The sequence below is a fragment of the Gavia stellata genome, chromosome 1, assembly GCF_030936135.1.
Source record: "Gavia stellata isolate bGavSte3 chromosome 1, bGavSte3.hap2, whole genome shotgun sequence".
NCBI classification, from domain to species: domain Eukaryota; kingdom Metazoa; phylum Chordata; class Aves; order Gaviiformes; family Gaviidae; genus Gavia; species Gavia stellata.
In genome coordinates, this window is record NC_082594.1 from 128998898 (window position 1) to 129019173 (window position 20276).

At 44.5% G+C, this 20276-nt stretch overlaps 1 protein-coding gene across 1 annotated transcript in view; it reads right to left on the reverse strand.

Moving 5' to 3' along the window:
- The window catches only part of ARHGAP31 (Rho GTPase activating protein 31), a 60744-nt gene that overhangs the window by 13535 nt on the left and 26933 nt on the right, over positions 1-20276 (reverse strand). The window contains exons 2-7 of the mRNA XM_059816320.1: positions 11438-11540; positions 10794-10938; positions 5947-6029; positions 5210-5317; positions 3360-3502; positions 1396-1594 (exon numbers count right to left, since the gene is read on the reverse strand). Coding sequence (XP_059672303.1) covers positions 1396-1594; positions 3360-3502; positions 5210-5317; positions 5947-6029; positions 10794-10938; positions 11438-11540 — 781 coding nt within the window. The remainder of the gene's footprint in view (positions 1-1395; positions 1595-3359; positions 3503-5209; positions 5318-5946; positions 6030-10793; positions 10939-11437; positions 11541-20276) is intronic.

The window sequence follows — 20276 nt, forward strand, 5'->3', positions numbered from 1 at the left end:
TTTTAATGATAGCATGCAAGATAAAATCCAAACAACTGATGGAACCCATACTATCGCTTGGTGCACAAAGCTACCCTTTAAAGTCCACATCTTACAGTTTTTATGAATTTGTGAAAATAAAAGGATCCCTTAATACAAAATAGCTATTAATGCTTCTCAGGCCAACATTAATTTAATCAGAGGTGTTACATGATCATATGCAAGTATAATGTACTAACCAAAAAGGAGGAGGCTTAAGGAAATTAAATCAATTTCTCGTAACTGTCAGAGGAAGAGGGACACCAGTTACCTGTGTCTTTTTGGAGATCCCAGCTTTAAACAGAAAGGAGCTGCTACTCCTGAAGCCAGTTTTCTTCTATACATATTACTGCATGAAACTCTGTTTCAGTTCCTTCACATACATTCTGACTCCTCCTTCAATCTCCCCTCTTCTAGAGCAAGAACCCTCTTATCTCCCTGTCTTGCTTTCCATAATGGGCCTTCTAACCCCATAGTTCTGCTTTTCTTTCAGATCAGTACTCAGAAGAGCACAAATCAGTCCTACAAAGAGGATTAATATCCTGGGGATAGGACTGTTCTCTTAAAGTGAGAAAGGAAAAGGCACTCTAGAGGGGCAACACACCCTTTTGTCTTAAGTTGGTTATCCTCCTGCCAGTATTCTGTTAGATGGCTCCTTTTTGCTATAATATATCAAGTGCAAATACATATCTTTGCTCCAGTGCCTTATGGGTCAGTAGATTAATGAGCCTTCTGCTGCAGAGGCTATAACCTCTCAGAAACAGGCAGTAGAGTGGACATACATTAACATATCAATAGACCAATAGATAAATACAGCAGTGCCAACAACTGCAGCAACCTCAGCTGAAACCAGACTCTTCTCCTGGCACAGGCATAGGTGGCACGGGTGCCGCTATGTAAATATCTCTCCATGCTAGGAGTGAAAATTTGCCTTACTTCTTGGCTATGAGTGCAGAGGAACATGAAGAACGATGAAACTGAGTGGGTCAATCCCACCAGGCGTGCCGCGGACTAGCCACCAGCAGGTGGAACTCATAGGAGAGCTGTGTCTGGACCTACTCCACGTTCAGCCCATGTTTAGCCAAATACTGAGCTGACACAAAGATGCAACGAGAATGAATTCATCCTGCAGGAGGTCTGCGAGCTTCTACCCCTATGGAAGGATAAGGACTAGTGGAGCTATGAACCCAGCAACTGCAATGCTTCTCAGGAGCAGCTATGCCTCTTCTGAGAAGGGCACACAATTTTCTCTCAGCAGTGGCTGTAGATTCATGCGTGCAGGTGTGGGGGTATCACGCTAACAAAAGTCTTATTCCCAATCACGTTGGGGATACCTGCACATTTTTGTTTGCACTTTACATTCCTCTTGGCACTTACTTGCTGTCAGGGAGGTCAACAACTGTGTGGAAGAGGGACCCAGTTACAGGGACAATTTCAGGCAAGCTGTTCTCTCTCCTCTCCTTCCGAGCAGGGTGGGAGGCAGACAGACTCCGTGCCTGCGCTTCTTCCAGGCTCACCAGTTTCATCGGCAGGGAGGCTGAGGGGAGGGTCAGACTTTTCACAACAGATGCACTCTCTGAAAAGCAAGAAAATACATTCCAGCCTGGGGTGAGGAGAGACGAGAGCAAGAGCTTCATGTCTTTATTTGACTGGAACATCCCCTGCGGAGGGGGGAAAGGAGCAGCACGTGCAGGGAGAGAGGCTTTTTGTCAGATAAGTCTTCCATCTCCCCAGCAACCTTATCCATCTGAGTGCATTCCCAGCAGGGGCCATGTTCGCCAGCCAAAGGCTGAATTGCACAGACTTGCTGCCTCTGCTGTAGATGCTTCGGTGTGAAAGAGGTGTCTCTGAAAACCACCAGGATTCACACATTCCCCTTTCTCCTCCCTCTTTCCCTCCCTCCCTCCCTCCCCAGATTTTGAAGCAGTTCAGTCCCCAGTCCAAACCTGGTGCCTAATTCTTTCTCTCACTTCCACATCTTTCTCCTTGTCTTGTTCCAGGAAGGGGGACTGTTACAAAAACCAGCATTACTTTACCTTCCTAATGTGTTCCAGGGCTATGGAAAGCAGTGTGACCAATAGCCCTTGGAACTGAAGGTCTCGATTTACATGGGCAGTGGCAAAGTCAACTTCTCATATGCTACCCCAATAACAGCCCTGTCTTAAACAGATCTCCTCAACGTGCAAGAAGGAAGCACGCTCTCTGTCACCCATGGGGGTGCAAGCTGCTGCCTGTGCAGAAGGGCTGGGGGAAGGGGCACTTTCCCACTAAGATATTAAGTGGGACCATCAGCATGTTCCTCTCCTGACTCCTGTTAAAGGCCAGCAGTGTTCAGCACTTAGAAAACTTGGGTCGGTTTTGGGATAGTGACCTGCAGTATAGCCAGAAGCCTTGGAATTTACTAGTCAGTGTTTTGCTGCAATGCTTAAGGCAGTACAGGAGCTGGTTTTTACTCTGTGCCTTCTGCCAGAGCATAAACAAGGGCATGGGAATGGTACCTGCACCAGCAGAGCAGGGATGCTACAGGTTGAGCAGGGCACTGCACTAGAACTGCAGGCTCCAGGGACAAACTAGCAGACAATGCCACGTGTTAAGGGAAAGGTGGATGGGACGAGCTGACACAGGGCTGGAAAGCAGAAAGGTGGCTACTCCCTCATTTCTGAAGGTAGTACAAGTCTTCCCAGTGTGTAAAACAGAAAGATGCATATTTCTGAAATTATGTGAGGTCACTGTGGATCCAAGCCCTCTCACTTCCCAGGCTCAAAAGCATTTTGACAACAAATTCATCACTAAAAAACAAAATCAGCGTCTCTGAAAACTGTTGTGTCCCAGGAAAAAATAAATCTCTTTTTTAAAATGTCCCCAGGTACAAGACATAAGTTTTAGAACACAAGTCCAAGTTTAATCCTGGGAGTGTGGTCTCTGACTTGGGTGGATATGGTGGCTACAGGGCAGGTATCATCGGTATGAGGAATTACAACAGGGGGAGCCTGAGAGAATTGAGACTGTGGCTGATGGGCTTAGAGAGAAAGCTTAGACCAGGACTGAGAAACAATCAGGTGATCTCCCTTTTGTGGAAAGGGTTAAGCCAGGTGAGATCATGCAAAAGATGAGCCATAGGGCAATCTGGGAACACACTGAAGGAGGCTAGTATTCAATAAGAAAATGTTAGAGATAGGGATGAAGAAGACAAGAGTAATGAGGGATTGCCTCAACATGTCTTTGGGGGAGGGGGTGAGCGTGGTAAGGGTTGATGTGCTTGAAATATTAGTTGAAGGGGATACAGTTAGATCTGGAGTACATGGCAAGTGACACGTGGAGTGGTTCAGGGAGGTTGTTACCAATGTTCTCTGCAGAGCTGGCTTTTCTGTTGTTGAAGATCTGATCCACGTGATTCAGGATGAACTCGATCACCAACTGCTGCACTCGCACCTCCAGGAAAGCTGCATCCCCATTGCAGCCAACTGCCTCAATCTCCTTTGACCTGCATGAGGAAAGAGGTATACTAGTAGCCAGCATTGCCACACACAGCCTCTGGGAAGGAAAGACCAGCTTTCTTCCTGCAAGACTTGGAACAGCGATGTTTTCCCTACTCTTTCTGCACCTCTTGCTCTCCTTCCCTCACAGGCCCTCACCGTCTGTCTGTCTTTTCACTCTTTTTAAAATTATTTTCCCTGTTTTCTCTGCCACCTCTGTTATTTTCTTTCCTGCCTGTGTTCTTTTCCCTAATTAGCTTTTACATTCTTCAGCAGTAGATAAAACTGTGACTCTCAAACTCCATTCTTCTTCTTCTTCACTCCTCTTTTAGCTGTTTCAAAGCTGGGCCTGAAGGACAACACAGGAGCCTTCAAACACGGCTTCTAGATCCCTACTCAATGCTTCAATCCTCTCTCAGTGAAATCCCTTAGACCCCTGCTCAGGTCTTCCCCGCGCCAATTTTTTCAATGCTTTGCCGTATGCCCCAGTAGTCTCTTCTCTGCCCCCCTCCACTCCCACATTCTCACTCTTGCTCTCAGCAAAGAAACATTCCTTATCTTGACATGCCAAAGTGTTGCTGAAGAAATTATCTCTGGGCAATGGATCCTTTGTAAAGTTAATGACTGGTGTGTTAGATAATAGCCTGGGACACTGCCAAGAGGATAACCCTGTAAGGAGACTTCAGTTGCAATGCTTGCTCCTTTCTTTTCCTGCCTGTGACTTGCACTTATGAAAGATTGCAAAAGGAAACAGATTTCAGGTTTTTTGACAAGGACAGATGCTAGAATGAAAATGTCTCCGTAGTCAAGGTCCACTTTGTGATATTCAATAGAGTCAACATTTGATTCATTTTCAGAACCTGCTCTGCCTGTTTTGTGATTTTAAAGGGTGAGAGAACTCTTTAGAGAATGCTTTTCAGCCCTGTACCTCTCTAACCAATGTCCCTCCCTCCTGTCCTCTTCCAGCCCAGGGCTCTTCCCACCAGCTCTGCCAGCGCCCTTCTCCCGCCCAGCTGCAGTCCTGTACTCTCTCTCCCTGCATAGACCATTCTTCTCAATACATGGGTATGGGATAGACAGGGAAGGGAATTTCAACAAGATGCAAAATATTTTTTTTTCCTAGATACTATTTTTTCTTGTTCTGCTTAGCTCTACAATGTATCAGCCAAACCTCTACCTCAATCATATTCAAGCCTCTTCCCAGCAGAGTGCCAGGCATAGCAAACATGACAAACTAGCTGGTGATCTTGAGATCTGACACTAGCTGCCATCTTAAGCCCACCAAGCTCATCTGATTTGTGCTCAAGCAGATCTGGGCACAGGCCTGTAGTATTATTGCCCTGTTGCCCTCCCTTCCAAGCCTTGCTGTCTCTCACCACCCCACTACAGAAGCGCTAGTGCTGTCAGAAATGTCATTTCCATTCCACAGTGATGAGCTAACTCCTCATTTTTAAATCAATGTACTCAACTTGCAAATAACAGCTTTTTTTTAATAAGAAACACACAAACCCACAAGCTTCCTTGGATGCTGGCAGTAAGACCTCCGATTATTCAACCTGGAAGAAAGCTGTTTGCTCTGCTCTGCTGTTCCCTTTAGTTGTTCTGCTTTTCCCTGTCTTTGCATTTCCCTCAAGGGATGGGTCTCCAGAATCAGGTGCTGGCACTCCCTTTGGAGCTCAGCATTGGTCTCTGGTTTAGAGGACTCTCTACTGTACCTGAGGAGATTGGGAGCCCACACCAAGGCCAGGTTTCTGGTGTGCATGTTGGTCATGTTGCTGAAGGAGGCCAGGTGAGTCAGGTGCTTGATCAGGTATTCCAGCGTTCTGCAGTGGTTTCACACGAAGAGAGAAAGAAGTGTCAAGTGACCGATGCCTGCCCACTGGGACAGTAAGGCTCAGACTCAGCCCTGGCCTCTTGTCCCCTCCTCAAGGAGGGCAGTGTCTGCAATGGCACAACAGGTCCCATGGGGCAGAGGGGTTACAGCACCAGCATTTACACAGGATGGCAGTGGACACCTGCACGGCTGTGCTCTGGGGTGGCCAAGGATGGGCACGAACCAAATAACTCTTAGCGGGATGGGTGCGAGGAAGATGGCAGACGGAGGGGAGAGGGAGCGGGATGCTGCAAAGGCTGAGGGCTTAACTCTTGCTCAAGTGCCTCCAGCAGGTCATCTTCTCCTCACCACACCCAGGACACTGGCCAAATGTGCCACGGGGGTCATACCCAGGAAAGGAGGATGATAGACTGTGGCAGGGAGAGCCTGTTCAATCTCTAAAAATGGTTTGTTCAATAATATTTAAGTGCCAGATAAATTGTTGTCAGATTTGGAAACGGAGAGTCAGCTTTTGGGAATTAACTTTTGGAAATTCACTCCAGCGCCCTTTCAGGCAATATTCCCTGACAGTGAAGGTCACCACACAGTTCCTCAGCACCTCAGTGGACACATTCTCACCTGTAATGGGATGGGGGGAGCTCCTGGATGACATTTTGAATTCGTGCCAACTGCTCATCCTCGGGGAAGCGTGATACTGCTTCCTGCGGAGATACAAGGAAACAGTCCACCCTGGCAATGGACTCGGGGGAAAAGGAAGAGGGATAAGGAAGGTCACAAGAGACAGCCTGTCTTAGAGGGAATGCTCTCTTGTTACCTTACAGAGCTATTGGTAGAAGAAGTTACTTTGTGTTCCCAGCGCAGCAGAGATTTGCTGCGCTGTTATTTTATGTCTCAGTACATCCTTCCCACATGTTGGGACAGGGTGGTCAATGTTTTGGGGAGAGGGGTGTTTGAGGACTGAGAGTTTCAATTATGAGTTACGTTTCTTTTCTTTTTTTGTTCTTTTTCTCTTTTTTAACTTGTGCAGTGATGGGTGGAATAGAAAGAGAGGGAAAGAAAGAAGTGAAAATAATAGAAAAAAAAAAAAAAGTGACACACTCCACCAAAACTGTGTTAAAAATAAAATAGAACTTTCAAGTCCTGTGTTATGAAAACAGCTGGGATATATATGTTTTATATGTATCAAAATAAGCAATATTTTTGGCTGCCATATGAAGATCGCTATAGGGAGTAGTTTGTGTGATTTTGCATCTTGTGTGATGGGAGAAGCCTTAGCAAAATCACTGTCCAGGTACATTAATAAATTCTTATACTCAGGGTTAGACTAGCTTAGACAGCATAAAGGATATACATCTTGGTCTTGAGCAAGTCTCTACGGACCCAGAGCTTAGAGAGCCACGATAAGCTTTTGTCTGCATTCCTAGGAGTTTACTGCATTGGTATTCATCTGTTCAGTTATTCCCTTTCAATATTTGTACTGTGGGAGGACAAACCACCAGTGAGTTCAAACAATGCATGGCTGTCTGGGAACCTTCTGCCTACCCTACTGCCACTGGAGTTTGGAGTAAGTTCAAAGAAAGATGCTGGGACCCACACTGCCAGCAGAAGCTTTGCCTACAGACAGACGTCAGCACTGCTAGGGAAGGAAGGAAATAACCCATCCCAAACCACCCGTCGCTTAAACATTATGAACCTGAAATTACCAGCCACAACTAGAGAAGCATCTTCTTGTCCTTGCAGTCACTACAACATTCACAATGGTAATGCTGCCATCTCTGTTCTGGTCACTGTCCTTTTCCCAGCAGACCACTTCTCATGTACAACCACCAGCAAACCAAACATTCCCAGTTTCAAGGCCAGAGATGAATATGAATCATGTTTTATTCCATAACACTGGGAATTGAGATCTACGCCCTGTAATTTGAACTTACTGGTGAGATGGCAAAGAAAAACAAGTGAGCTCGCTAGTTTGGTGTACATGAGATGCGGATGCACTTGTTTTGCCCAAATTAAAGGTAGGTTAACTCCTTCTAGTACTTTTTACCCATAACTACAGCTCTTTTTTTTGTTTTGTTTTTTAAAAAAAGCCTATAACCATTAGTCCAGAAATCCTAAGTATAAGAACTCTGTGATCCTCATACAAGGTTTCCAGTTGAATGGCCTTGTCCAAAGATGGAGACAAATACAAACTTTAACTGATGCATCTAGAACACTACATTTCAGCTAGATTGTACACAGTATTTTCTCCCTCAGTTCTGATTTTCATTCCCATATTTAACTTCCACGTCTCAAAGACCTAATGCTTAGACAGCAAGTGAATACCAGCCTCTCTGAGGTCATGACCCATTCCAACCTCTGAGCCACATTTCTGACCCACGCGTGTTGTGCCTTTGAAATCTGAGGCCCTCTCCAAAACTCAGGATTACAGCAGCAGAATACAGAATTCAAGGAAGAACCAATAATTCCATTTATTGCATGTCTGTTAATGTATGAATTCATGTCATTTAAATTTTCATCTTACAAATGGGAAAAGAAGACTCGCAGGATAGCAGAAGGTATGTAAAACACGAGATTTAAAATCTTGGATTTCTTTTTTAGTCCAGTGGTGATTCTGGGAATGTACAATTCACAAGCCCTGGTTAACAAGTGGAATAGAGTCCTGAGAGAGAAGGTAGGCTTGGCCTCCTACAGCTGATTTGCTCTGAGGGAGTACTCAGTCCCTCTAAGCCCAGGTTAGAACAAGCCAAGCAGATTCAAGTTACCTATCCCATGAAATAAGCATCCATCACCAGAATACAAAATGGCAAACTGGAGAGCATGAGAGGGCATCATTTTGCAAAAGTTGATAGCCAGTGAGGTCATGACCAGGATGTTATATCCGTGAACTTGACATAGTAATGACCATAAAGGCCAACCCCTCCTTAGTCATTAAGAATTTTACTTTCCTTAGCCACAAATGTCTGAATCACTCTGGTGACTCAAAGCGGAGCCTATCCCGTCTGAGAGACAGCTCTGACTGAGTCAGGCTGGGATTAGCACGCATCCTTTACTCCTACCAGTGCTCTTCTGCCGAGGCACAGCTGCCACCGTTCCCCGTCCAGCCACCCCACGCATACACACTCTCCTAGCAGTTTTTCTGCTCCTTGGGGAATTGGTCTTTTTCTTTTCTTTCCTCCTGGTATCTGACTGTGCTTCCTGTCAGCTGGGTTACCCATTATAAATCCCTACTGAGCAGACTTATATGAATAATGGATTTTGTGGCTCAGGGGACAAACTAAAAAGCCGGCGATTAAAAAAAAAACCAACCCTTTTAGGTCAATCCAAAGTGATAACATTTTAGGGAGATGGCACAAGATTTTAAAAAACAATTGTTCAAGGCTGACCGAAGCATCACATTCAAACAAAAGTGAAAGAAATGATCGTTTAAATTTGGGGCTGTTTAACCCTTTTCTGAAAGATGTTTTATTTACAAGTTAGATGTGTTGATTTAATGTTGAAACATTTCCTTTAGAAAGTATTTGTAAAAGAAACATTTAGACAGTTACAGAAGTGTTTTCCCTTTTGTTTTTGAATAAAACTATTTACCAAATGTATCTAACAAAAATCTGCAAGTCATCATCCCAAAACTGCACTTTTCAGCAAACATTCTTTCCTAGAAAAGTTTCCATCTAAATCTTCATGTTTCCTTTAGAGCATTTTTCTTTCATAAATCAGTACCGATAGCCAGAAAAACACCAGCCAAATAGCTTCAACAAGAATGAGACTCATCAGTTACTGTGAATGGTTGAATAATACCTATTTATCCTGACTGTCTCCAGTTTAGAAATCCCATCCTATATCTTCAGGATCCCTATATCCTGAAGATATAGGTCAATTTTTCAGATCTACTTAGAATTTTGACTGAAGTTCTGACTATACATCAGACCAATGTTACTTAAAATTTGGCATAGAAACAGCAAGATACCTAACACTATTGCATATCTGTCAGGCAGCACAGTGAGCTGATTCCCATCCTGTGTTCCCCAGCTCAGTTGTAGTCTCTAACAGCTACCTGACTTCTTATAGCAGGTTGCTGCTTGGCTGGTCCCATCTGACTTTTCCCTACAGCAATCCCCCTTGCACAGGTGTGCCTGCCTCTTCCCACAGCTGGCAACAGGGAGTCTCTGGAGAACATCTTATTCTTGTGTGGACCCTGTGGGTCTCTCTCAGTGCCTCCTGTGCCATAGCGCTTGGAAGTGCTTGGTTCAGGATAGAGGCAATGCAAGACCTGAAGCTAAGGTTGCTTGCCACTTCCCATTTCATTCAGACATGATTTTGCAAAATTTCTTTTCTGCAACATCTGACATTTTCAGCGATGTCTGTTCCCTCCACCTCCCAGCAAATGGGAAAGAGTAGGATGACAGAAATTCTTAACAAAGGACGGATGTTTCTAACACTGAGGAAACAATCCTTCCCATCCCGCCCCCCCCCCCCCCCGCCCCCCCAAGTTGTTTTAAGAAGCTGGTGAATGCTTTTAGCTGAAAATTCACACCTCTGGCATGTAAGATCTCAGCCTGAATGACCAGATTTAAATTTGTTGGTGTCATAAATAACGGAAAGTCGATTTAGAGCGGTAAGTAGCATGCAACCTTAAAAACAAGCTTAGCTTGCTGTGCCACCTTTTAATAAAATATTATCTGTCATCAAAATTAGCCAACTCTCTTAAAAATTCAGGATTTGTGGTCTTTTTTTTTGGCTCCCCTGCAGCCTGCTCCTAGGCTGCAACTGTATCCATGTATAATCTATGGTTGTTTTGCAGAATCAAGTTACTACACTTTGAATTATAATCCTTTTAAACAAGGTTAGAGATTTCTGCTTGGCCAGCTGCCACTTTCCTCTGCCATTTGTATTTATGACATGATCATGATGGACCTGATATGCCATAGCTGGCATAACCTGTGTCATCATTTGCGCTCTGACAAACTGTGTGAAAAACGCTACAGTTGCAAAAAATTTGGTGCTTTACACATGGGCTGAGCAATCAGTTTTCACAGGTGTCAGGGACTGTCGGAGGGACAGGGAGGAGGAAACCGCACCCTTGTAATTATGATCACAAGCCCCAGGTGACCCAGAAGACTCTCACTGATGGACAGCAATGAGGAAAAGAAAGAATTAGTAATTCTGGGAGAAGGTGCGCAGCAGGGAGAAAGAGTAACAGCAAGGAAGCAATGCAGTGAGAAAATGAGCAAGATGAAGGGAAGGAAACAACAGAGAAACTGAGAGAAATAAACATGAAATGGTGGAAAGAAACAAGGACAGGGAAAGAGAGTCAGCACAAGACGAGAAGGGAAGAGCACTGAGAAGTGTTTATACAGATAGATGCACCAGAAGCCAGGACATTGGAGTGAATCCCAAACAGCTGTCATGGAGGAACCTGCAGCACATCCACACTGCTGGAGAGGAACAAGAGCAGCAAAGGGTCTCACCGTGAATTTCTTGTAGAGCTCATAAGTGAGGAGAGGGTTGGGCAGTTCTCTGAAGTACAGCTTGCAGAGCGACCCCACGCAGTGGATGTCCTGGAGGTAAACTTCCCTTGTCAGATCCGGGCATTGGTCAGAAACAAACTCTTGTCTGAAACAATGTGGAAACATAACAATGTAGGCGAATAAGAACTGCTAGCATCCCGGTACTCCACCCTAAGTACTCTTTTACGACTAGAGGAAAAAACAACCTGGAAAGCAGACATGTCTCTGCAGCCTGGCCCAGATTGTCTCCCAGGATCATGCCCCGAGGTTTCAACTAGTCTCTGGTTTCCATAACATAGTCCCATGGTTGGTCCTCAACCTGATATAAAGAGATTGCTTTGTCTTGAAGTGAGAGAGAACAACTCAGCATTTGTGCTGAGACCCTCCAGGCCTTTCCCATTAATAGATGCAGAGGGAGACATCTTTTTTCTTTGTCATGAACTAATCCCTGAAATGCATTTCCCTGTTACTGTCTTCAGAGACAGTTTCTCTTCTGCATCAGTGTAGAGCTCTTTTGGCCCCAGTCTATGCCTGAGGGACTAACAGCAAAAAGGTACCGAGCAATGCCACAGAAGCCCTCTGGCACTCAAACAGATTGCCCTTACCTTAGCTTTTGTATGTTGGATGTCACTCCTGAGAGGCGGTAGATCCCATCCACAATGCCATGAGTCTCAATGAACTCTGCACAGCTCTTCAGCACGTAGGGTACTAGAAGAGAGGAAAGCAAGGCAAGATGCCCAATGAATACACACCGAGAACTTCCACAAGTCACCACAGAGGAGACAGTTTCATGAAACAACAGCAGAGGCTCTCTGCAGATGCAGGGAAGGGTACAGCAATGGGAGAAATACAGGGCAAACCAAAAATAAACCCCACAAAGTGGCCATAGCCAATTTGCAAGGTGAGGATGTGCTATGGTTGTGCCATGCCACGGTCATTGACATATGACAATGACTGACCCTGAAGTCACAGAAACATTGTGGGAAGAAATGTAGGGTTTCTCTCTCTCCCTTTTTCTTTTCTTTCCAGAAAAGAAGCAATTTCATTCTAATTGAAAGCATGAGGTAAAGCATGAGGTCTTGGGAACCTCCCCCCTCCCCAAGAAAGAGCTCCAGATTCACTGTATTGTGCCAAAAGGTCTGATTGGCTTGGATAAAAATCAGAAAGGCATTCGCACTTCCATATAAGCCTACATACCCACAGTTTAGTGCTCATAAACTCCCACAGAGGGGGTATAAAGTTCAAATATTGACTAGATCTGCACACTGACAAAATCTGACATTGGCTTCAAAAGAACTCCATCAACATAACCAGCCAAAGACTTAACCAGCCTTAAAGCTAAGAGGAGCCTGAGGCACAACATTGACATCCAAAGTTGGACCCAAAGTGTATGTTTATTTTTTCCCTATTATATAGGTATAGGAAACCCTCATCCTCTTGGTCAGACCAAGCCTCCCTGTCCCCAGTACTATAACAACCCTAGCTATAACAATAACAGTGAGAGAGCCCTTCCTTATTAGGTGCTAGAAACTACTGTGTATTTAACGCAATGCTTCACACAGCCATAAGCACAAAAGTCAATAAATGCAGAAGTTAAAGTTCCCCTCTGTAATGCTGACTCTGCAGCACTGCGCATTCAGAAAGCTGTATGGAAGAAAACAGACTAAGCCACACAATTGACTGGAAAGCCAGGCATAGCAATTACTGCATCTTTGCAACACCACAGAGATAATGCCTCTGGCTGGACCTTCCCTGAGGTCTTCTGCTCGAAATTCAGGACCATTATAACAAACTAATGTGTGCTTCATCAGGCAGGATCCAAAGACAGCACTCCAAGGACAGCCTGAACAAAAAACAGCTAGTACATCATTGTATTTCTCATGGGTGCCACTGAGGCCACAGCCAGCTCATAGGTGGACTTGCAGCCCAGCGCACAGGCTCTGGTGAGGAGGGCTCCCAAGCTGGTGCCTACCTCAGTGACACACTATTACTGAGCCCTGTTTGTCAGGGAAGTGCTACCCTTCTGCCTTCCAACTCTTACCGAGGGACATAAAGATGTCTTTCTTGTGTGAACCTTCTCTTCTCTTTTGGCCAACCCAAATGCAGGAATACACAAAGTGCCAGTGATTACTTGGAAGCCTGAATGATTCAGACTAATTCTCCTCGGTTAAAGGAGCCTCTTCAGAACAACAGGGAAAATTTGACTTTATGGTTTTTTGAGCAGGCATTCATAATGGAGGTTACACTCAAAGCCCTTGGGGAGATTTTTAAGACCCTCAAGTTGTTGGGCTAAGACTAACAGTGGAGCTTCTGGCAGGGGGCCTAGCCTACTACAACAACAATGTTCATGGGAAACCATGAATTCGCCAAGAGAAAAGGTGAAGTCTACACAGTCAAAGCTTTGTCCACAGCAGTCACAAAGTTATAGGATTCTCTCCTCAAGGACTTTTGAGGAGAAGGCACATCAGCCTTCCAGAAGGAACTTGGGAAGCATTCCATTCAGTGCCTACAGCACCTACTTCCTAAGAGGACTAGATGATGTGGAAGGTGACAGAGCAAAAGGAAAGTATTAAATTTCCTTAAAAACCTGCCAAGAAAAGCCCAAGTGACACATCAAGAAAGAGGACCTTCCTATCTCTTAGTAAGACCTTATTATCTGTAACTGCAGTAGGGAACTCAGATCATAAGATGATGAGCATGCTAGAAATAAAAAAAAAAAAAGGAAAGGCAAATTACTTCAGGGCTCTTCTTAATTTCTGGCTGGTCAGGCTGTACCATCTTTGTGGCAGGAGCTATGCATACATGGCATATTAAGCTTTCCTTCTTCGTAGGAGTCTCTGGGAATAAAGCTAATGTAAAGAGCAAAAATGAAAGCTGGGTAGATCCATGTTCACTTCAGATCTATTTGGGTGGGAGAATGGGTGAACCACTCCATGCCACCTGGAAAAAGAAGAATTAATTGAAGAGAAAACCTGTTCAATCAGGACAGACACATAACAAGGTTTGTTTAAAAATTAAACAGTCTTTCACTTAGAGAAACATCATATGATGGTGTCTAGCTGCCACAAAAATGGGATCGATGCCTACAGCACCCTTTATTAGGTACTTTTTAAAACCTAAGTGTTAAGAATAAGCACACCAACTTAAAATGCATATACTGATGTTTGTTGACCTCTTGAAAGTAAGACCTATTAAATCATACTATTTTTTTGCTGAGTTTTAAGTTTCCTTGGGATAAATTAGGTGAAGAGGCCTTAGGCAGGTAAGCAAACCTCTTATATACAAACCAGAGGAGGCTAGATCCATCTGTTGAGGACTGGTAAGCCAAAAAAAGGGGTCTGAGGGAAATAATCTGTAGCAAACGTATAAAATTCAACCCATTTTTAAAAGTGGGTGAAGACTCCACAGTAGAGACAACCAATAGACTGAAGATAGACAATATGTACTGAGCTCTGCCACTATCTTAATCCAGCCCTGCAGTCTTCCCTGCTTTTCCAGCCCTGGGCTTCTCACGTATCTCTGCCAGTGCCCTTCACTCATCATGTACATGATTTCCTTCCATACCAGGTCTTTGGCTCTTATGAAGAGAAACAGCCAGTTACGCCAAAATGTGTGGTGATTTTGTGATGTCAAAAAAAAAAAAAAAAAAAAAAAAAAAAAAATCCCACACAGGGCACATTTCACTTGCAACCAAAAATTACAGACTTTGACCTCAGATCCCTGGAGGTGAAGGGACTGCATCAGCTTCCTGCAAAGCAAGCCCCTAAATGCAGCTCTTGTATGAAACTGGAGCACAATAAATGTTTTCTTTGAGCAGAACCTGCAGCTCTGGAATTCCTGAGCAGCTTTGATCTCCTACAAAGCTGAGTCTTTTGGGCACTTGGGGGAGGTGAGGCTAGAGCGACAGTGAGCAGCTCCCTCCCTCTGCCAGGCGTTTCTGAGATGGTTTGATTATTTCAGACGTGGCTCCCGATGAACCAAAATAAAGGCTGTGATCAACCCTGAATGTGGGGAGGTACAGCCTCTAGCATGTGCTTTACAACGGGACTCTACCAGCATTACAGGGCACACGTAAACCACAGAGCTGGGTCTCTCCTGAAGGAAGATGGGACATGGATGGTGATTTGTAGCAGGGGCTGTGCGTGTGCACGCAGGCACAGAAAGGGGTGGGAGGGGTGTCCAATCTCGACACTTCTATAATTAAAACTGTGCTGGAGGCTTAGAAGTTGGAAGAGGCAGCTGGTGTCACACAGACCCCGCTTGTTCTGCCAGACAGCCAAACTGTCCTCATTTAAAACTACAATAGAAACCAGATGGAGGAGGAGAAGAGAGCATGGAGCAAGGCATCAGTCAGAAGGGAAATTGAGTTATAAACATACTGCACACAAAAGACAATACTTCTCTTCCCCTAGACAAAAATAAACCAGAAGGGCAGTTGCAGTAACTCGTTCCACTCTCACTGGATATCACCTCCGAGCTCAGCGTACGCAGACATTGACCTTCACCAGGGTCTTTTCCATGACTACAGCTCATGACATGCCTTTTACACATGTGCGGCTCCTGCTAGGTCAGGTATCATGCCTCCCTCCCCTCCCGATCCCACTGGCTTCCAGTGCCAGCAATATGCGCTGAGCCTCTCGCCTCCCAGCACTGCTGGGAAGGGGGCATCTTTCCCTCCTCCTGTCCCTTCCCAGCCATGGTACTACCACACACCAAACCTCCTCATCAGTGAGCAAGGTGCTCACTCTTTGCCTGCCTGGCAAAGGCTTCATCTGGCATAGGGCTGAGCATTTTGGATCAAAGCCAGGGAGACTTTTAAGCATGCACCTAACTAAATCACCAAGCAGCCCTAGTAGGAGGGCACACTAGGAAGAGAGGGAGTCACCCCATCTAACGACCGGTGGGAGGAGGATGGCCTCATGGTCTCTCACCAAAGCCAGCAAAGAGCAAGAAAGACCCTGGTCCAACAGGAGATGCAAACAATGCCCAGTAGCCTTCAGTGCCACCTTCCAGAAAAAAATTCAGTCTACAGAAGGACCGCAGGGAGGAGGTTGCCAAGTCAGCCACCCAAACCAGTCAGCGTGAATACTGTCCAGTAAGACTGTGCTTAAAGTTAGCTAACCTGGACTGGGTCATGTATTCAGGGTACACTGGACTGAACTGAACAGCAGCAGGCTTCATTTTTGCCTTTATCCTTCTGTTGTTCTCTCAGAGGGCTCCTTGCAAGGACAAAAATCAGTGACAGAGCTACTCAGTTCCTCCTTAGTGGTTGGCTTATGCCACATGGAGGATATTTCATGTCCTCTCTAATTTTATTTTAATTTTAGTTCAAGTAATGGGAGGATAAATGCAGAACTTTCATTTCACCTGAAACATCAACTTTTTGATGTTTAACTTGCAGGAAATAGTTTGGGGTTTTTCTAAAATTCTCCCAAAAATGAATCCTGTGCCATAAAAAGAGTTGTGGACATTTTTATTTCACATTTTGGTTTTGTTACATATTAGTATTTTTTTAAATTGTCTTCCATTGTCCTCAATAGTAGTGCATGCTTCCTATCATTCTATGTCATTAGCATGACAATAAAGGTCAAAATAGACTCTTGTTTCAATTTAAATGACTAAATTAGGAAATATTTCCTCCTAAAAAATAAGTGTTTCAGTCTGTACTAAGCAAGAGCTTGTTATTTTGTACAAACAAAAATAACAAAACAGGACACATTTTAGAACATACTAGTATATTAACTTGGCCTCCCAGTCACAGGAATTATATAAATGGCAACATACTTGAGAGTCGGTATCTCTGATGTGACATTTTTCTGCATTTCCTGATGCTTCCTACTTTAAATCATGAGCTTTAATGCTGATTCACTAGATTTGATTTTTTTTTTTTTCCCCCTGATCTTGTCTGATTTTTACTAGGTGTAAGGTTGGCAGAGAAACAGATTACAGAGGAGATCAAACTGTGCTCTCCTCCCTGCAGCTTGCCCAACCCCTGGTCCAGCATGACAGTCACAATCCCAGTTTGCATCCCAATGCATAGCCCTAACCCGTGGCAGTTAAGGATAAATTCTGCCTTGCCCCCAGGTATCATATCCCTTGCCTTCCACCAGATCCTTTTCAGTGGTGGCCAGATATGGAAGGGACCACAGCATCCAGAATCACTGCAGAGGATCTCTCCTGCTCAGAGATGAAGTTGGCAGAGCTGGGGATGGGGAGGGTTTGCTCTGCCTGGATGTAACTGCTACAGGGACAAACAGAGGGCTTCAGTCTCCAGGATGTCTATGCATACTTTTCACCAGCACTAAATTCATTTTACAGAAGAAAAAATAAACTGTCTCACCATCAAATTCCAGTGTTTAGTTTGGCTGTTAGCGCTGAGCTACCACAAATCCCCCATGCACACACACACACACCCCCACCTGTGTCTGAATAACATGAGATAGCTAAACAACACCAAACAGGCTTAAAAACAAATCACCTTGTTAGAGTTCTCCTCACCTCTTCCCACTTAGCTGCCATAAACACGGTCAAAAAAAGATGAATAGCTGGCACCGATGTGATCCTGCCTGCATGGACAGCACAACTGAATCACCATACAAGTCACATGCTTCATTTTTTTTTCTCCATCTACTTCTGTGGGAAATGTCTCTGCAATGTCATGAAGGTTAGCACAACAGTGCCATTCCCTGCGATGAAAGCACCATCCTGAATGCAGTTGCAATTCTGCTGGGCAAAGAAGTAGGAAAAACAGATCTGAATCTGTCAGGTGCTGCGAGCCATCACTCTCCATGGCCTAGGTGGGAAATGGAAATGATGAGCACTATTTGGAATGTGTCATGCTGATTTCAAGCAAATACATTTCAACACAGCCTTCAGGCCCAGTGTGAGTTTGAATGAAGACAATGGCACCACTATCAAGGTGGGTTTTTTCCCATTGATATTATACCCAGCTTACATCTCACATATCTAAATAAGATGTGTGGGAATGCCTGATTTTCCAGAGCACATCTGACAACTGTGATGTTCCAGGCAGAAATGAAAGAGCCGGCAGCAGACCTGGCCAGCTCATCGACAACACACATCAAAGAAAGCCTAAGAGAAAGCACTGCACAAGCAGAGGTTGAGTGCTGACACTCAACCTCGGCGGTCACCGTGCCCCTCCAAAATGTGACTAGCACCTTGACTTAGCTGGCAGATTCTGTCATGCATGCACTTTTAAAAAGAGGTTGTACTAAATACTAGAATAATTTTGTTAGGAAAACATCCTGCTGTGGGTTTCCTGCAAGAAAAAAACAGATAACCGAACAGGATATTTCCACTCCTAACTTTTATGACTCTGTGGTACAGCCACCTTGGAAAACAGTGGCTTAGGTTCTGCAGGGCAGGTCAATAAGCTGTGCATGTCCTCAGCTAGCCATTTGAATCCTAACAACTCTGATCCACAGCAGATTAGGGTGGATATTGTGCAGCATTTTGTTCACCACAGCACGAGCAATTGGGGTAATTCATTCTGGAGGCAGGAGTGCTGGGACAATTTATGCTGTCTCAGAAAAGGGACTTGGGTATAAGTATAGAAAAGATCAGAATAGTTTTGAAGCTGCATATAATGACTTGACCTCCGTCTCGGTAAATACCTAGACACTATGAGGATAAGCAGGCTGTGAGATAGGAATTCTGCCATTAACCTCATTTCTGACAACACATACTAAAACCACTACCAAATCCAAAGGCTGTGTCGGTGTTGCCGGAGCACAGGAGTGAGAGGGGCAATGCCGATGCTGCAGGTCAAGGGAGCTGGGAGAAGCAGCCCGCAAGGGAAGAATACAGGTAAGTGTTGAGCGCTGCGATGGCCAGACGGTGATGTAGGCTCCATTTGAAGTCTCTCGAGTGCCCGCTGTCTTTCATCCAGATCAATAAACAAGCTCATGGACTGCAGGTGTCACACTGTATCATGTTTTCCTTCCTTTCTTCACTGTCTTCTTAAGCATGGACACCAATGTAAGCAATAGGGATTCTGGGTTTCTCTTTATAAGGAAGCCTTTGGGGCTGTTAGAAAGAAATTCTGGGTGCTTAGGTCTTGATGTGCATCTGAAAAATACCAGCTACTAATTAAACAGTTTTGAAGTCCTTTGTACTGTGCTTTTCACAAACACCACCTCCATACACTGAAATGTATAGCAACCTCTATAGAATATAAAATTTGTCTGTAGCTTCTGTGCTCTTCTGTCATGCTATCTCACTATTAGAGAGATCTTTAGACCACTTTCGTAGTGATGGCATGCTGGTAACAAAGCAACTATTTCCCAAATTAAGGAAAAATGATGCTGCTGTTATCCTGCTGGTGAAGAGACAGAGTGAAGCGAGAAGCTGGGCAGTTGTCTCATGAACTCTGGTGCTGCAGCAAAGTGAGCTTTTCTGCAATTCTCTCTGCAGTTCTTTCCCAGGAAATTATTGTTGTCCCTTTGAATGTGCAAAGGTAGGCTGGAAGTCCATCAGCACTCATGATTCTCCTTCCATGCTTGCTGCACAGCAAGTCATTCATGAGCATATATAACAGCCATTCCCAAGCTCTAAAGTGCACATCCAACTGTGCCAGGTAATGCAGCATGGCAGTGCCAATGAGCTCAGGTGTGTGAAAGGGAGAGCAGGGGCCAATCACCCCACTGAGAGCCCAGGTTAATGTTTGGTAGCAAGGTACAAAGTAACTGAGAAGCTGGTCCTGGACCAAGCTCTTCTATGGATGAAAAATTGCATGGCTGAATCTCACAGCACATATTTATATCTTTTCTCTTCTTTTTATTTTGCCCTCTGTCACACTAATGGACTGATGCAGACTGACACTAGATTATGCAGCAATGTTCTTTCAGTCAGACGTCTCACTGATCTTGCCTCTAGGGCTCTCCTAGTGAAGAGTGGATACAGCAATTTCCAGAGGTTATTCCAAATGGGCTGTTTTACGGATAGTCAACAACTTAGGGCAAAGAGCAGGGAAAATTGCTGAGGATCATTATATATCACAGACAGACAGATGAGGAGCCTAAATACAAACCCGTAAAGGCTGCAAATGAGAAGTGAAAGGCGAATGAAAACAGACTTTTGAGAAAAAGTAAATAAGTCTTTATAATGTCAGCCTGATTGAAAACAAACATGCGAAGGCACTAGCAATAATCAGTCATTATAGTCAGAAGCCAAGCAGCACAAAATCCATTCCATCTTTGCTCAGTTGCTGAGCATATATTTAGATTGAGTGTTTTCATTGCCAGGCTGTCTGGGCCTGACCCAAAGAACCACACTCATACAAAAAATCCCATTGAATTCAGCAGTATTTTCCACAAGAGAAAAAAAAATGTTTGTTCTGGTCTTTCTTACCTCTTACAGTGGCATGCAAATACTAGCAAACGAGGTGAATGATAGAAGCATTTTCACCAGCTTTACGGGAGCACA